This window comes from Anastrepha obliqua, chromosome 3 (genome assembly GCF_027943255.1).
Source record: "Anastrepha obliqua isolate idAnaObli1 chromosome 3, idAnaObli1_1.0, whole genome shotgun sequence".
In the NCBI taxonomy this organism is placed as follows: Eukaryota; Metazoa; Arthropoda; class Insecta; order Diptera; family Tephritidae; genus Anastrepha; species Anastrepha obliqua.
In genome coordinates this window covers 62,266,689-62,285,100 of record NC_072894.1, presented here as the reverse complement: position 1 = coordinate 62,285,100, position 18,412 = coordinate 62,266,689, and the positions used below count along the sequence as shown (strand labels likewise).

Here is an 18,412-nt window from a genome sequence, read left to right as displayed (position 1 = left end):
CGAAGTTTGTTCTCTGCGAACACGAAATTAAAATGCCTGTAATGTCGTTAAATTTTGATAGATACAGTTTGGAGCTGGAATAATGACTTTACACTAACAACACTATGAAAACAGTACGAAAACTGCGTCTACTGTACTTGCTCGATTTTCTTTTGATCTGCTTCATATTTGCACGTAAATCGGTATCTATTATTATTATTATTATTTATTAAAATATAATTACTATCGGCTTAGTCAAGTGATAGTAAATGTAAGTAAATAAAGATTATAAGACTAAATAAGTTGAAATATGTTTATAGCTTTAAGAAAATTTGACATTTTTATTATATTTGCTTCAGAAGAGATGGAGAGAGTGTTGATTGGATCTGCGTTACCAGTGTTGTGGTGCGTAAGGCGGAGATAGATGGACAATGTAGGAGAATGTGGCGTACGGTTAAGCGGTTCGCGTTGCAAAAGTTACACATTGGCGGTGGACTCTGTGTTAAATGGTATTGGTGTGTTAAAAGAGTATGCCCTAGCCTTAAACGTACAAAGCAGCGGTTCATCCAAGTAGTAGTCGAAGTTGGCAGTATGGTAGCGTAACCGTGTGGATTTACTTCTTTGTATTCATGCTGGTAGATATACCAATTGGCACGCAGCTGAGACTTTAAAGCTCTGGAGTATATGGTTTTAATTGATGTTGTACTAAATGGGTTATAAAAGTGCAAACACGATTTTAAGGCAAGATTTGCGGCATAGTCAGCATGATGATTGCCGAGTATGCCCGAATGTCCAGGTATCCATCCACATTAGTCGGCATCTATAATTGGGTGTAAAAACTCACAACGCATCTACAGAAAAAGTCGCATATCTAATATTTTCTGTCATTAGTGAAACATATAAGTGAATAAAACGAAAATTTATTTCGCTTTTTAGAAAACTCGAAACGCAATGTTCTACTTTAATACGCTCCAAAAAACTTCATGTTGAATACTTAAATGGGTTCATTCATTTAAGTTAAATATTAAATACGGTCAGCTGCGGTGGCTAAATGGGTTGGTACGCGGGTTTACACCGCGCCGTAGGTAACAAATTAGAAAAAATTGATTTTAAAAGCGGTCGGTCCTCGGAAGGATATGGAAAATATCCGAGTGCATTCCTGACATGAAAAGCTAACATAAACTATTTACCTCGGCTTAAAACTGTAAGTCCCTCCATTTGTGGAACAACATCAAGAGGCACATCACAAATAGGAGGAGGAGCTCGGCCTAACACCCATTAAAGAATGTATAATAGAAATGTCTGCTAAAAAGGTCAAATCGATATCTTGACCTCAGAGGGACTTTCAAATCGCCAAATTGCCAAAAAGATTGGTCGAAGTCCAAATGTTTTGGTGTTTTACGTGAAACAAGATGCCTTCTTTGGTAAAAACTACAAGAGCAGAACTGTAATGGCTTCAACACCGAACGAAACTCCCAAAATCCTTAGGATTGAATCAACTTTCGCTCTTTCAGTAGCAAAAGTTAAACAAATATCAAATATTGCAGCCAGCAAATCCACCGTTCGAAACGCATCATAACTGAAGTATAAAAGTTACATAAAAACTACTTTTGAATAAATTTCGCCGCCTGGATTGATAGAAAACTCATGGCTTGGAGTTCTATTACAAATAACGATCCCGGTGAATGGAGTAAGAAGTAGTGAAAAAGTAGTATTTAGTGATGCAAAGAAGTTCAATCTGGATGGGCCAGATGGATACAATTACTATTTCCATGACTTAAGAAAGAAGGGATGGTATTTGAGTCGACATCACAGCCATGAAGGTGGTCTTAAAGTATGGGGAGCAAAATCGCACTACGGAGTGTTCGAATTGAAAATTGTAGACTACAAGTTGACGGCAAACGGCTATGAAGCTCTATTGAAGTCATCTCTCTCTGAGATTCATGAATCATTTGGTCAGTGTGGTCAAAACTTGGATTGCGTCCCAAAACGTTGAAACTTTACCCACATCTGGAAATTGAATATTGAAAATCAACGGGGATGGCTTGCTCGTTAGGTTTATGAGAATGGGCAACAATTTGAAGACAAAAATGCTTTAATTCGAATCATTAAAACGGCCTGGTCTGAAATTTCAGGCTATCTTAGGCTATCTGGAGAATTTGTACAAATCGATCGTAGCACAAACTATTAAGCATTTGTAAAATGCTCCTAAATGCAGTATTTTTTTTCTTATTTGGTTAATGCCTCTATTCAAGTGAACCAATAAATCAAGCACAGTTTACAACTGCTGAGGTTTATCTGCTGCGAAATACTTACTAGCTTGCATAATCCTTTTCCTCCATAAAAATTACTGCTTCTAATAAAGTGAACCGGACTGTATATTAGTTACATAAGTAGGCGAAAAATTGAATACTAAAAATAAACATAGCTTCTGCAAAATATACAACTATACAGTCAACGTGCAAACATTCACATTAGACAGTTTCTATTACTTTCTGTTGTGAACTAAATTATATGTAAGTATTTGTATCATTAAACGTATTAAGCAACCTGCCCTTCTATGCTAGGCCGTGTTCACGGAAGATTAAACAAAACATTATCATGGACTGACCAAAATTTAGGAGAATACATGGGTACATAACTCTTATTTTTACATTTCGATCATCTCCAAAAAATCTTTGTTTTCGTTCTTTGCGGATCCAAAATATTCTGGTGATTAGTCCAGCAGGAACAAAATCGAGAGCTTTAAATTTCCTAGTTAGCAGTGGAAAAAAATCATTAGCATATGGCATTACTTTAAATTTTTTTCTTTTTTAATGCTTCGCCATAAGACTTGGTCAAAATGAAAGAAACAGCCATTAAATTTAGCTTCGGAACGAAAACGATATGAAAACTTTAACGCATATTCTTTCAAAATTAGAAAGAATAAGATTGGCGTTAAGGGAAATCTGTTGCTTATATTCTCTATTTCAGAGTTCATACACGAACGCATTATGGCAACGCTGATGCCGAGAAGTGGGTGAGACCGAGAATATGAAAACTTTTATTTTCCCCCATATAGTTATGGGCCACCCTAATGTGTGGATGTGTATCCATACATACATACATTTATTCATATCTATATAAATATATTTTTGGGAGTTTTAAGGAAAAGATTTTATTTTGATCAGCTTCAGCTTACAAAGTTGTTTCAAGAATTGAATTACCTCCGTTTTTATATACTAAATGTATGTACATACATACATACATATATCAAACACATCTAATGAAATATAGTATAATATTATATACCATGCATTAGCGCCTAGAAGTCCATAGAAAAACATCTCCCCAAAAGTGTATTTACACATTCGAAGCACATTTACATAATATCTTATACAGCAGTTTGGGTGATGAATTGGCAAAGTAGAAAATAAATTGCAGAATATTTTTATGTTTATTTTCTTTCTTGCTGCCTGCTAGAAAATGTTAATTTGCAAGTTTGACAGTGTCAGTAGCGCGAGTGGGCAAATTGACGGATATACTATACTACTTCGGCACGCTTAGATTTATGTACGGAAATATCTCTTTTTTCGTTTGAATATAACAAACTTCCTTGGTAAAAGTTAATACTAAAGAGAAACTTTTGCTAGTGTTTGCCATGCTGACATTTGCACGTAGGCATTGTTGACATTTTATTAGAAATACATTAACGGCACCAATAGAGATTAAAAAAAAACGTCAAAAAGTTATCGATGATTCTAAATGTATGCACGAAAGAATTTTTCTTCGAATATTTTTTTTTTGTTTTATTTTTTTTTTTTTGTTTCTCCCATTTATTTTGTACATCTGTCCTTTGACATTAAGTACAAATGTTGTTTAACAATTTGGTCAGGAATTTATATACATATGTACATCGCTTAATGGCCAGTGTCAAAAGCGATAAAATTAAAATAAACGAAATAATAGCAATTAAATAATATACAATAATACAATACAAGTTTCACTTTACTTGATTACATTTTACAACTATTTTTAACTATTTTTTTTTTTATTTTCTTTATTCTTTCTTTATTTTTCTTCGAATATGAGAGCAAAATTAAACGTTGTGTACATTGAAGCTTAGAATTTAACGAATTTCTGTGGAAATATTTGTTTCATCAAAACTTTCGTTTTAGTTGTATGAACTGGTATTTTAGTTCAGCTTCTCTATAGTTAATTTTTATACCTGTGAGCGTTGGTGCACAATGGTATTATAATTTTGTTCACATACCAGTTTTATGTGACAGCAAAAAAATAATCAAAATAGATCTAGGCACATAAATGTAAGTATGTATATCAAAATGCTCAGAATAACGAGAGGAGGCGCTTAGCCCGCCCGTTCGTGCCGCTGATAACTTGAGAAAAACATAATACATGATACGCATATTCCACTTTGCTCAAGCTATATTGTGATTTAAAATAGGTGGCAAAAAATCGGTTAATAACATCCGCCCACCATCCATTTAACGCCATTAAAAAAAAAGAAGAAAACTTGATATTTCTGTTATAAATAAAGTCAAATTACTAAAGTTAAGTTCAAGTAATAAGCCCAAAAAAAAGTACGGTGTCACTCACATTGGGGTAAATGCGTGTATCTCGATAACAACTTAATAATTTTGCCCAAACTTGATAAAAGTATTGCAGCAAATATGTTCGGTTAGGATCGGAGTATTTGTAATTGGGATTTGAAAAAAACTACGTACCTTTTTATATCTTAGGATTAAATTTTCGCTCGAATATTTGATGTAGCAAGCAACAACTCTCACCGTTTATGAGTTTCTTTGATTCCAAAAATTAGCAGCCAACCCAAATTAAATTTTACCAATAAGTGAGTGGGTATACAAAAGCTCGATTCGAACTGAATTTAGTACCTCCTTATTTATTAACTGTATTGCTTTCACTTTATCTTCCAGGTATGCGCGCTGTGAAATCCGTTTTACTTGCATCAGCTTCACTTCGACGCCTTTATTCAACATTGCCCGAAGCACAAATAGTTCTGCGCGCTATTGTTGATGTAAACTTGCCTAAATTCTTGGAGCAGGATGTCTCGCTGTTCATTGGAATTTACATGGATCTGTTCCCAGGAATCGAGTTGCCGGAGGTAAACAAGAAATTTTGCTATACACATTTTTCAATCAAACATTTATACAAATACAATACCACTGTACAGTGGTTTCACTTGTATGAAATTACGGTCAGAAATCGTTTTATCTGAAACTAGATACGATTTTGCAAAGAAACTTGATACCCTTTTGCAAGAGTTTGCCTATGGAAATGAGTACAATCGGACTAAAGCTACGCATGCCTTCCATGTAACGGTGCTTTTGGAAAATACGAAAATTGCTTTATTTAAGTAACTACTGGAGTGATCACGAAAGATGAATTTGATTTATTCGTACAAGTTTGCCCACTCTTTGAGCAACCATTTGAACCTAACCCAACCTAACTGGAGTGAAGTTGCTAAAAACGGATGCATTTGTAAAAGTAGAGGGGATTATAAAGTGATTACAAATTTAGCTTTGCGCCTGCATCTCGGTTGCTGTATGACCTTATTTTTCGCCCAAAAGTTTTCTTATCCTCAGAATGACCTGCACTACCAGCAAATCTTCATATCCTTGCAAGGTATAATTTATTTATGCGCCCAAAGCCCATTTGGTATCTTGTGTTTTTTTTTTTTGTTGTTAAAATTCGAAAATCGATTTCTTATATATTTTTTACATTAAAAAAAAAAATACCAGTCTAATGGTTAGACGGGATAGAAGTGAAACCTTCCGTAAGACAAACTGAGAGAGAATGAGACGAAAGCAGCATTAGGAGTGGGATAATTATAGGTTCCTTATAATATTGCTATAAAGTTCATATTTTATTTTCTTCATTTTATTATTATTCATCCTCAATGTTTTCAATTTCAACAAATGATACGAGTGGCTTATGATAGCTAAAATATGATACAAATGCTTTGGTTTCGATGTTGTCAACATATCTTTGAAATACCGCGTCAATTGTTGTTTTTGATCGTGTTGTCGGTTCAGTGCGATTGTTACACATTTTTAAATTGGATGTTGTATTGAGAAAGTCAATTGAAGGAACCGCTGTGTCTAATGCAAAATTTACGTTAAAATCGCCACTTAAAATCATTGGAACTTTATCGTAATCTTTTCTAAGTATCCGCGATACTTCTGGTGTATACTTTATTAAATTTTCGTGAATGAATTCCGTGATGCTATTTATTGATTTTTTTTCTGTCGATATTCACGACACTTTTCTGCATTGTTTTTCGGCATAATTGCGGTAAATATTTAAAAATGAAAATATTTACGAATATAAAAATACACACGCGGTTCCTATTATGAGCGTCCCCAGCAAAACCTGCATGACCGAAACTCTAACACAATTACATTTTTTTGAATGTTACAAACACATATGCACGCAGGTTTTGCTGGGGCGTGACCGAAACTCTAACACAATTACACATATGCACTCGTATTTGTTTGAAAATCGACTTTTCTTTTGGTTCTCCGTCACCTTTGGAAAATGTGTAAACAGTAAGCAAACTTTATTCAAATATTTTCCCTCATTTTTGCATCAGTAAAATTAAACAAACGCCGTAGCCGAATGGGTTGGTGCGTGACTACTATTCAGAATTCACAGAGAGAACGTCAGTTCGAATCTCGGTGAAAACACCAAAATTAAGAAAAACTATTTTTCTAATAGCGCTCACCCTATTTCTGCCATGAGAAAAAGCTCCTCATAAACATATCATAAAATAAAATAAAATATCTGTTTAAAAAAATTTTTTTTCTTGTGATTCGAACCAAGGATTTTGGATCGGAAGCTCACATTGCTAGTCGCTCGGCTACCGCGCCATGCTGTCGGCGCTGGCCTAAAAGTTATTTAGTTCGCCGCTACGTTTATATCAACATATAATATAACGCTTCGTAGCCAAGTTGGTCGCTTTTTTCGTTTCACTTTTTCCCAAATCACTCCCAACGATTCTAAAGAAGTTTTCACTTCAAAAATCTTGCCATTTTTGCTTAAAAAATATATTTTTATTATTATTTACAAGTATAGCGAAAATGTGATATTTTAATGAAAAATGATTAGTGGTCGAAAGTTAGCCAATTTAATAGCTATTAATTTAAAATATTTATTATGCCAATTAGTTTAATCGGTTAGAGACTATGCAGACATTCGAAATTTCTACGCTGCTTGTGGCGATTTCGCGTCGCAGTGGCAATGCGCGGCAAAATTGGTACATTTCCGAATACTAAAGTTTCTAGAAGAAAAAAATTTTACTTTGCGTTTAAGCTGATTAACAAGTTACGGCAAATTAAAAAATAATTTTGGTAATGAAAAATATGTAAATATATGTACCTGTTTTCGGAAATCCATTATCACAAAACTTTCCATTGCCAGGACAATAAATTTGGATGGGAGCAAAGAGAGGAGGGGTGGGGCACCGCTCACGCTGATTCACGCTTATTAGAAAGAGAAAGATCTCACTATTATTACTATGGAAGCCCTAACCCCGCGCGATTTTTTAGTATAATTTTTTTTTTATTTTTTAAAATATTCTTCTTTCAAAGTACGAGGGGGGTCAATTATACTCTTTTAAAGACCACAAAAGTTCTATCAAACAACAATTTTTGGTTTTTTCCAGCAAAACGGTGCCAGTTTTTTACTTATACCTTAAAGAATTAGCATTTAGGCAAGGTTTATAATTCATAATAGGTAAAAATAGTATATTTCTAACTTTTTGAAAAAGCGGCTTTTCATCTATAGAAAAGTTAAAAAGTTGATGTGGCTCGTCCGCATGGAAGCGTTGATGTCTATCGGTGTTCGGCGTACGAACACGCTCAGCACCATATCTTTCAATCAATATGTAGAATTCTGCTTTCTAAAATAAATAGTATATAAAAATTGTTCCCTTTTGATTGACTGGGTTTTTCGTGTTTAATTTCATTATTTTCTCATTATTGTTCCACAGTTCGTCCCGCACACTTATTATGCACGTTATTATAAACGATTAGAAGAGAATTTTTAATGATAGAAGTTTTCTGGAATTAGAGAACTGAAGGTAATAGCGAAATAAGGGACAATTTTATGCAAAAATATTATTCGTACATAGGCATATAAGGAATATTTTATTAAAAATAATAATAGAAAAAGGGAGTATTCAGTACTTTGTTGAGCCGTCTTTAGCTTTAATAACGGCTTCCAAACGTCTTCATACTTTTTACCAATACCTTGGTTTCATTAGCCGCAATTTGCTCCCACTCAACACTTAAAGCTGTCTTTAATGACGCTTTTGATGTTATTTTGAGCTTTCTGATTCTCCTTTCTAAGAGCTGCTCAATTGGGTTCAGGTCCGTTGATTGATCTGGAGTTTTAAGCGGCTTATAGTGGTAAATAAGCCCTTCTTGCACGAGATAAGAAGAGCGTTTTTGGTCATTGTCTTGTTTAAACAAGAACCCTTTAGCATCCAGTGTATAAATATATATAGATGTTTGCCCATTTTATCATCAATAAAAACCATTTTTCGTACTCCAGATGCAATTATGCATCCCCAAACCACTGCATTTCCTCCTCGATGCTTAACGGTAGGAATACGATTTCTTCATTCAGCACTTCTATATTTTCTTTTCGCGAAACTTTTGGAGTGTCATCTGATTCGAAAATATTAAATTTCGACTTATCGTTGAATATGACATTCTCCTAAAAAGAATCTGCTTCATTTATATAGCATTTGGCGAACTCCAATCTCTTCTTTCTGTTAATATCTGAAATGTAGGGCTTTCGGCGGGCCACTCTGCTATGATAACCAGCGTTTTGCAAACAATTAAGGACTGTTTATGAGCTTACTTTTTTATGCAAAGACTCTAGAATATTTCGGCATACTATCGTGGAGGTTATTCTGGGATTTTGTGCGACTGATGCTACTATGTTGCGTTCCACACGTGATGTCAATATTTTTCGCCTTCCGGCTTGGTGGCGATTAGCTTTCAATTTACCAGTATTAACGTAATTAGCAGTAACACTTTGCACCGAATAAAGCGATTTGCCAATTTTTTGCCTATTTCGAAACTTGTTTTCCATGTACAATTTGATAACAATTTTGCATATTTCTAATGGCAAATCCGCACTTCGTCCCATTTTGCCACTTTCAATCCAGATATTACGCGCAACTGAAACTGCAACAACAATATCATGAACTGAAAGTGTACGAATAAATGTTTTGCAGTATTTTGCTACGTCTGCCTCTTTTCCTTGGAATTCCTCAGTGGGAGTTGAAATAACGGGAGTTTTGTTTGCGGCTATTCATCAGGAATGTCACATTCTTACACTTATTCAAAAGAAATACATATGTATGTATATTGTCACAGGAAATAGTTTGCGCAAAGCTTAAGGTTTTTTTCGTACTACGCAGGGTCTACGAATAAATTATGTGACCACGGTGTACGTATTATTGGTCGCTTCGAATTTCGCGAATTTCTCGTTTTGATACAATAAATGGCAAAACTCCATAGTGCATGTGTGCTATACTTCGCCGTGTTCAGGATTTTATTCAAATAATAAATTTTAAGGTTGTATAAATTTCTAGAATCCATAGTGCCATTATATATACATATGTACATAGTTTAATGTAAAGTTTTAACTTAAGCAGCCAACGCAATTCAGAATAGGCTGTGATCAGACAAATTATTTGATAATTTTTACTTATGTACATACTCCCTGAGTGGACTTTCAGTTACTCGCTAACATCAGACATCTACTTAAAAAAACATCAATATTGTACTAGCAATAATCACTGCAGAGGGTGTCTTGACGCAGTGCACCCACCCACTACGGGTCGAGTGCTGAATAAAATGAAAGTAAATTTCCTTTTTCATGCTTGTGCATCCATATATGGATGTATGCATACATACATATGTATGTACGTATGTTTTTTATGTATATGTATGTATATAGCTCATCATAGGAGTTGAATCCTTTAGTAGCCTAGGTTCAACAAAAGTACAATCTGGCTGATTCATATGCAATCGTGTACCTAGAGATTTCGATTAATACATTAAGTATTTTTTTAATTAATCTTTTAAGTATTTTTTATATATACAATAGGTACTCTATTTTAGACTTGTTCTTAATTCTATTACATGTAACTTAAATGAACCTCTTTCAAAGCAGCCTTCTAACTATAGCATGTTCGTAAAGATGATAAACATATGTACATATATATTTCATCAGTAAGAAGTATTTTAGTATAGACTCGGCCTACAATTATTACTTGGACTTTGATTTGCCAATATAGTTTATTAAAATAGTTTTGGACTTCAAGCTCGAAAATTTTTTTCGAACATTTCTATCGAGTTTGATTTTCTTATAAGAAACTTTATCTTACAATAAAATACCCGCTTAAACGTTTTCGCGCATTTTTTGATAAGCAATATATATTTTTCTAGCCAAAACGCGACGATATTCTTAAGTGGCTAGATATCAATTTGAAAGAGGCAAATTTGCAACCAACACCTTGGTTCATCGAGAAAATTTTGCAAATCTATGAAATGCTGCTGGTGCGTCATGGCCTAATGATTGTCGGTGGCCCAATGGGCGGGAAAACAACAGCATATCAGGTAAGTTGAAAATTTCAATACTTCAATACTAATTCCATAAAAATGTGAATGCTGAGGAAGTTACTCGTAGCATACGCAGTTCAGTTTTCCACCTGCGCTGCAATACATATAAACATACATATAGTACATATATAAGTATGTATATTAAAATTTAACAATCGTTAACAATAGTATAACTTTTAACTTTCCCGTTTCATTTCACGCAAATAAACAAAGTTCAACTCTTATAAGTCTTCCATTATTAACCCTTAACTGGTCCGGCGTCGTCTGAGAGACTACGTCATATAAACAAATCCTGTTTATTTGCTACTGGAACCACCTACATACGGGTCGCTCCGCCTATTCCTTCCCCTATTGGTCATTAAAAAATAGTCACATTTCTGTCGATTTTGTTCAGTTATACTCTAAGTTAGGAACGATTATATTTGCGCGGTAGTCTGTCAGACTACGCCGGACCCTTTACGTTACTTTAGTGCGTGTTTCAAATATAGTGAGTTATGGCTGGGCCATCTAAACGGGTGCGTTTGGGCGATTGTGATTATGAAGAAACTCTCTCTAAGTGGAATAACGAAGACACTGACAGTGGTAGTGATATAGACGATGTGTCGGACGACTATAATATTGAGTCAGAGCATGACACTAACTCGGAATTATCTGAATGTGAGGAGGACAATGACAGGATGAGATGAAAGTCCAGATGAAGTGGACTTAACGGAAAGTGAAAAGAAATATATATATGGCAAAAATCGGTATAGGTGGTGTACTTCAGAAGTTCGTCCATCATCTAAAGTCCGAAAACATAACATTGTGATGAAAGTTCCCATACTGAAAGCAAAGGCAAGGATGCTTGGTGAGTCTGAATCCGCTAGCTATTTGGGGCTTACTTTTTAGTGACAATATATTGGAGCATATTATGCAGTGCACTAACAAAAAGTTAAATTCGATGAGTGAAAAATATTCTGCTGTTTCAAAACACCATCTAAGAGAAACAGATATAACTGAGTTGAAAGCTTTTTTTGGACTTCTCGTGTACACGGCAGTATTTAATTCAAGTCATAAACACCTAGACTGTCTATTTGCAACAGAGGGAACTGTAAGGGACATATTCAGAGCAGTTCTCAGTAAGAAAAGATTTGCTGTCCTTTTGGCTGCGATAAGATTTGATAATCGAGAAGATAGAGAAGAACGCAAAAAGGATGACCCTGCTGCAGCTATATCCGTCGTGTTTAACAGTTTTATAGAGAATTGCCAAAGTTTATATGGATTAGGGCAATCTGCTACTGTAGACGAAATGCTGGTGAGTTTCCGTGGGAGATGCCGCTTTAAGATATACATGCCAAACAAGCCAGCAAAATATGGCCTCAGTGCTTAACAGGCGCGAGAAACAGCTATCTTTATAATGCTTATATCTATTGCTGAAAGGACTCGGATGGTTTTGGTCTCAGTGACGAAGATAAGAAACTTTTACAACCTACGCAAGCAGTATTACGCCTAGCAACGCCGCTCTTCAACAGCAATCGCAACATAACAGCTGATAACTGGTATTCTTCAATACAGTTAGTGGACGTCCTTCTAAAGAAAAATTTAACGTATGTAGGCAACCTTAAAAAAAAAACCTGAAATACCACAGACCTTCCTACCCAATCGCAAAAGAGCTGCTGGATCAACATTCTATGGATTTATGGAGGAATGCACAATAATTTCCCACGTTGGAAAAGTTGGAAAAGCCACAATTCTGATATCTTCCATGCACGACAGAGAATACACTGACCAAGTAACTGATAAACTAGAAATAATCACCTTTTATAACGAAAATAAAGGAGGAGTTGATTCCATTGACGAAAAGTGTTCAAAAAGTACATCCAGTCGTCGTAGTCGAATGTGGCCATTGACAATCTTTTTCCGTGTCTTGGATATTTCTGTGGTAAATTCTTATATTCTTCATCAGTGTTACAAAAACAATCCAATAATAAAAGAAAAAAATGTTTTTGGAAAACAGCTAGCTATGCAATTGGTGGAAGATCATATGAAACGGCGCATAACAATGATGAATATACCACGTGAAATACGAACCATGATTAGAAGGATACTTAGAGTTCCAGAAGAACAACCAACTAATGATGAAACAAATCTTATTCTCCAAAAACGTAAGATTTGCCATATATGTCCTAGCAACAAACGCAGGATGACCAAATACCTATTCGTTTATTGCAAGAATCCAGTCTGCTTAGGGTCTGCTACAGACCTGCTACAGATCCAATCTGCAAAAACTGTATCTCAAACTTGTGAACTTTGGACCTTGCTGGATACAAAACCACCTTCAACTTTCCATATCTTTATGAGTTTTATGGTTATATAATGATTTACAAATCAATTCTTAAAAAAAAAATAGTTAACTAGCTTGTTCTCACTGTTTTATGATTTTCGGAAAGAATAAGCATTTTTTTGTAAATGTGTGGTACATTATTTCTTCTTGCGTTTATAATTTGTTAGACTTTGCCCCAATTGCATGTATTTTTACTAAATGTAGTTCATTTGTGTTCATAATATCGATGTTTATTAAAAAATAATAATAACTTTATGTTGTGTTTTATTCTTGAGCTTCAAAACGTACTCGTCTCACAGACTACGCCGGACCAGTTATGTTACTAATGGAGTACCGGACCAGTTAAGGGTTAAGTTGTATTTTTTTTCGCAGTTTCATTTTGAAATTGAACTTTGCTCTCTGAAATTGGAGCAGAGAAATGCAATTAGCCTCGAGAAAGTTGCCACATTTGCTACCTTTCGCGAGTTTTAATTTATATTACGAAAATTCTCATTTCCATAGTATCTGTAGCAGCAACTTTATATTTATATACATAAGTATTCATGTTAGAGTCAGTGCTGGAATATCAAATTTAAAAGTGCAAGGCAAATTATACTTGCACGGTTTCCTAGGTTAATTAAAAACTTTGTAAAATAATTAAAAATCTTAAACTCTCTTGTCTGAATTTCCAACCTAAAAAAACGTATCCAATTTGAAACCAATTTTTTTTATATGAAAATATTTATTTTTAACACCTAATAGTTAAGATAATAAGTGCAATATAATAGCAGAGTTTGAAACCGTGGAAATGGCAGGGGATATCCTTAAAAACGCTAGAATGTTGCGAGGTTCGGATATATATATTGAAAAGGACCTTAGCTCTGAAAGGCAACAAAATAGAAAAGTGCTATTGCAGTTAAAACAAAAGCTCTTGACCTTAAGTAGAACACATAAGATATTCGTAAGGAATGATAGCATGAATATTGACGGCAAATGGATGTCATACAATAATAATAAATTACTTATGTGTGAGGGACAGCCGGCAGAGAAAATTCTTATTCACTACTTTGGTATAAACGTGTCAAAAATTGATATTACCTATCACTCTTTGTTAGAGAAAATAAATTCAAAAAACTAAAGAATTGTACTAAAGTAACCGCAAAATTAAATGTAATAACCAGCAGTGATGAACTTTTAGAAAATCGTAATCAATTAACTAATATTAATATTGTGTCGTATAACATTAACGGCTTAGCAAACAAAACGTTATACATATAAAGATTTTTTTGATTACATTTGTTCGTTTGATGTTTTTATCTTGTTAGAAACGCATGTTGAAACGGAAAATTTTGAAAAATATTTTAAATTCTTCAAGGGGTTTACTCTGTTTTGGAGATCAGCAGTACGACGTAGTCATTATGGACGGGCAAGTGGTGGACTCCTTTATGGCATTAAAAAAGACTTAGAAAATGTTGATGTCAGATATTCGTTTAAGTGTTTAGACTGTTTAGACGTAATCGAATTTTGTGTGGCGGAAAAAACTGTAAACTTGATTCCATTATATTTGAAGGGTAATAACTGGATACATGATTTTGAAATTGTAAAAGAAAGTTTTGTTCAAAATGATTTTGTAAATGGTGTTGTAATCGGTGACCTTAATGTACGAATTGGAGACTTACAAGTAAATATGGACGAAATCTTACTAAATGATATTGTAGGAGGAAAAGCAGATAGGAATTCAAGAGACAAAAAAATTAATAGAGGTGGGAGGCAGTTCATAGAGTTCTGTATAAATAATGGTCTAATAGTGTTGAATGGCATGTTAAGTAGTGATGTTGAGGGAAAATTTACTTATGTTAGTAATATAGGTGAATCTGTAAATGATATATGTGCAATATCTCGGGACATATTGAAACATGCGTCTGATTTTATAGTGGACAATAAAACATGGTCTGATCACATGCCTATTATTTTAAAAATGCAATTGCCTGCAAGAAAATCAGCTTCAATATGCAAGACGAACTTGTTACCAAAAATTGTTTGGGATGAATTACGAGCAGAATTGTATAACAAGAAACTTATTAGCAACCTACAGAAAACGAAATATGTAAAAAAAGAGCTAGATCTTGAAGATTTAACTGAAATAATTAGAATATCAACTTCACAGAGGCGAAATAAAGAAAGATTAAGAAAGAAATCGGAATGGTTTACCTGGAAATGTCAGTCAGCTAGAAAGATGTCATTAAAACAACTGAGAATTTATAACAAAACTTTGAGTGGAAGTGATAAAAAGAAATATATTCAGGCAAATAGAAAATACAAGAAACTGTGTGAAGAGAGCAAGAAGAATTACTATGACAATCTTGAACTCAGAATAAATGAGGTTAATAACAGTAAGGATTGGTGGAAGATGGTCAACGTCCTTCGGTGTTCAGTTACAGAATCTTGTCTAGAGGTATCTCCAGCAATATTCATGCACTATTTTCAAACATTATTAAATCCAACTCGCTGTGCACCATGTATACAATATGTGGCAAATTTAGTAAGGGATGATTGTCTAGACAGACCAATCTCAATAGATGAAATCAGATTGATGTTACAAAAAACGAAATGTGGAAAAGCTCCAGGCTCAGACAAGGTTCCATATGAGTTCTTTAAAAATGCCGATGACCGGTTTCTTGTTGAGTTGGCAAACGTTTTTAATAGGCTATATAATATGGGCCAAGTATCTGAATGTTTCGAAACAAGTCTGATATATCCGCTCTTTAAAAAAGGCGATAGGAAATCTCCCTCCAATTATAGAGGTATCTCATTCATGAATTGTGTTGCAAAGATAATGATGGGCATTTTAAATGAGCGACTCACAAGCTGGGTAGAAAATAAAAATATTATTACAGAATTTCAAGCAGGTTTCAGAAAGCGACATTCAACTGTAGATAATATATATAACCTAGCAGCAATAGCCCATATTAAGTTTAGGGAGAAGAAAAAAGTGTACGCGTTTTTTGTGGACCTTAAAGCCGCTTTTGATACTGTCCCTAGACAACTATTGCTATACAAGCTTCATGAAATGGGAATCTAAACCAAAATGGCAAACTTTATTGAAAGTTATTACAGAAATACATGTTCGATAGTAAAAGTAGGAGATGAAATGAGTGAAAAATTCAAAATATCGTCAGGAGTAAAGCAAGGGTGCCTGCTTTCACCTTTGCTCTTTGCTCTTTACTTGAATGACCTGCACGACTGCTTGGAGGGGGGACTCTTTATAGATGAGTTAAATATCCGTTTGCTTTTATATGCTGACGATATCGTCATATTGGCAGATGAGGTTAGTGCCCTTCAAAAAATGATAAGCAACTTAGAAAAATACTGCGATAAGTGGAATATGCAAGTAAACTTATCTAAGTCAGCTATAATGATTTTTCGGAGAGGCGGTAGAATAGCAGAAAAAGAAAAGTGGTGTAAAGCTAACATCAAAACTCAGTTTCAAGCAACATATAGAAAATAGAAATGTTCTAGCGAAAAACAGCATAAATGCAACTTGGTGCACATTTCTTAGTAAAAATAAAATTAAGTTGTCGGCAAAATGGAAACTGTTTTTAGCGGTGACTAGAGCAATCCAGAGTTATGCTGCTCAGGTATGGGGAAACTCGTTGTTTGAAGAAGTAGACAAAATTCAACTTTATTTTTTAAAAAGGGTACTTCATCTCCCGAGTAATACGCCATCTTATTGCATTCTCTTGGAGACAAATGTTCCAAGTTTTCATTTGTATATACTGCAGCTTCACTTAAAATATATATTCAAAACGTTATTTGAATATGATGATAATAGATTGCCTCATATACTATCAAAAAAGATTTTAGAAAAACAAATATTTTGGGTTGAAGAAATTAGTAATCTAGCACAAAAGTTAAATATAACATGTAACTGGGGCACTTCAAATAAAAGAGAGTGGAATAGAAATATAATTTCAATAATAGAAAATCTTCATGATTCGAATATTCGAACTTTATGGGAAAGGGCACACCAAAGCACCCGATTATATAAGGAATTAGACCATAACAACGCCAGAAGCTATTTAAACGATAATACTGGAATCTATAAAATTATGTGGATTATGAAAGCCAGATGTGATTTAATATACTTGGGAAGCCAAAGGGATTTAAATTGCACTTTATGTAACTTAAATGAATTAGAAGACATCACACATTTCTTAGGAAAATGCCCGATACTTAAAAGAATTCGTCAAAGATTTTTTGGAAAATATAGTTTAAACCGAGATGAAATCATAGATATTTTAAATGGTGTTGGCCCTTCTGGATATAATAACTTATTTAAGTTCATCACTGGTGCTATAGAATATAGAAAATTAATTTTAAGCGAATTCAATACATAGTACCATAGTAACATATGTAAAATGTAAGATTTTGTTTCTTCTTTTTTCTTCCGACAAACGACCTAGTGTCACTGTCGTACGTTCTAATGTTAATGATTAAAAATGAAATGTAATGTTTATTTTAAGAAAGTCGAACAATAAATAATAATAATAAATAAATAATATAATAATAGTTAAATACGTAAATAAAATGCATACATGTGTACATTAGAAAGTACCGAACAAAAAAGTTCCCCGTTCACCCTTGAGACCGAAGTACTTTCGCAAGATAGTTTAGATTTTTTTTTTGGCCAAACGTAAGGGTTGGTTTTTTGTCATTTTTAATTTTTTGTTATAACTTTGGCATTTATAGGGCGATCTTCATGTGTGTTATATTGAGGTTTTTTTACCGAGGAGATACTGTTTTTATTCCAAATTTGGTTGGCCTCAAGTACTTTTATTAGGGAAGTTTCTCGATTATAAGCCAATTTAAATGATTTATTGGACGAATTTCGAGGTCGTATTTTTATATTTTTCGTTACATCTTCGGCATTTATAATTGAGGTCTCAATTACCTAGTTCTAATATGATACTTACCCACCTGATCTCAGTTCGTGTCACCCCAACGATCCATCAAACTGCATTGTGGCTCACACAGTTCACATTCGGTCTAATCGATCATACTGAAGTAGAACTCCTACTTGCAGCTTATGAAAAAAAAAAAATTGTGGACCGAGCATTTGGCGAATGCATCCCCTGTGGGCAGCTGTGGTAACCAAATATCCTCAGAGTGATAAAAGGACGCTTTATTTTTGATGAACGAGCCGCCGATTTATTTTGTTTGTCAGGTTGGGTTTGTTTGGGTTCGTACGTGGCTACTATTAGGGCGTGCGTAGGCTCGAATCCCGTTGCATGAAACAGCAAAAGTATAGAAAACGTTTTTTTAATAGCAGCCGGCCCTCGGCAGGCAATGCCAAACCTCCGAGCGTATTTCTGCCATGTGGAAGCTCCTCATAAAAAACCATTTGCCGTTCTGAGTCGGCTTAAAGAACTGTAGGTCCCTACATTTGTGGAACAACATCAAGACGCATGCTATAAAT

The 18,412-nt window shown here is 34.3% G+C and overlaps 1 protein-coding gene across 1 annotated transcript in view; it reads left to right on the top strand.

Annotated features, from left to right (window-relative positions):
* The window catches only part of LOC129240368 (dynein axonemal heavy chain 3-like), a 321,108-nt gene that overhangs the window by 133,202 nt on the left and 169,494 nt on the right, over window positions 1-18,412 (top strand). Inside the window, exons 33-34 of the mRNA XM_054876125.1 lie at window positions 4,914-5,101; window positions 10,461-10,631. Of these exons, the coding sequence (XP_054732100.1) occupies window positions 4,914-5,101; window positions 10,461-10,631 (359 nt within the window). The remainder of the gene's footprint in view (window positions 1-4,913; window positions 5,102-10,460; window positions 10,632-18,412) is intronic.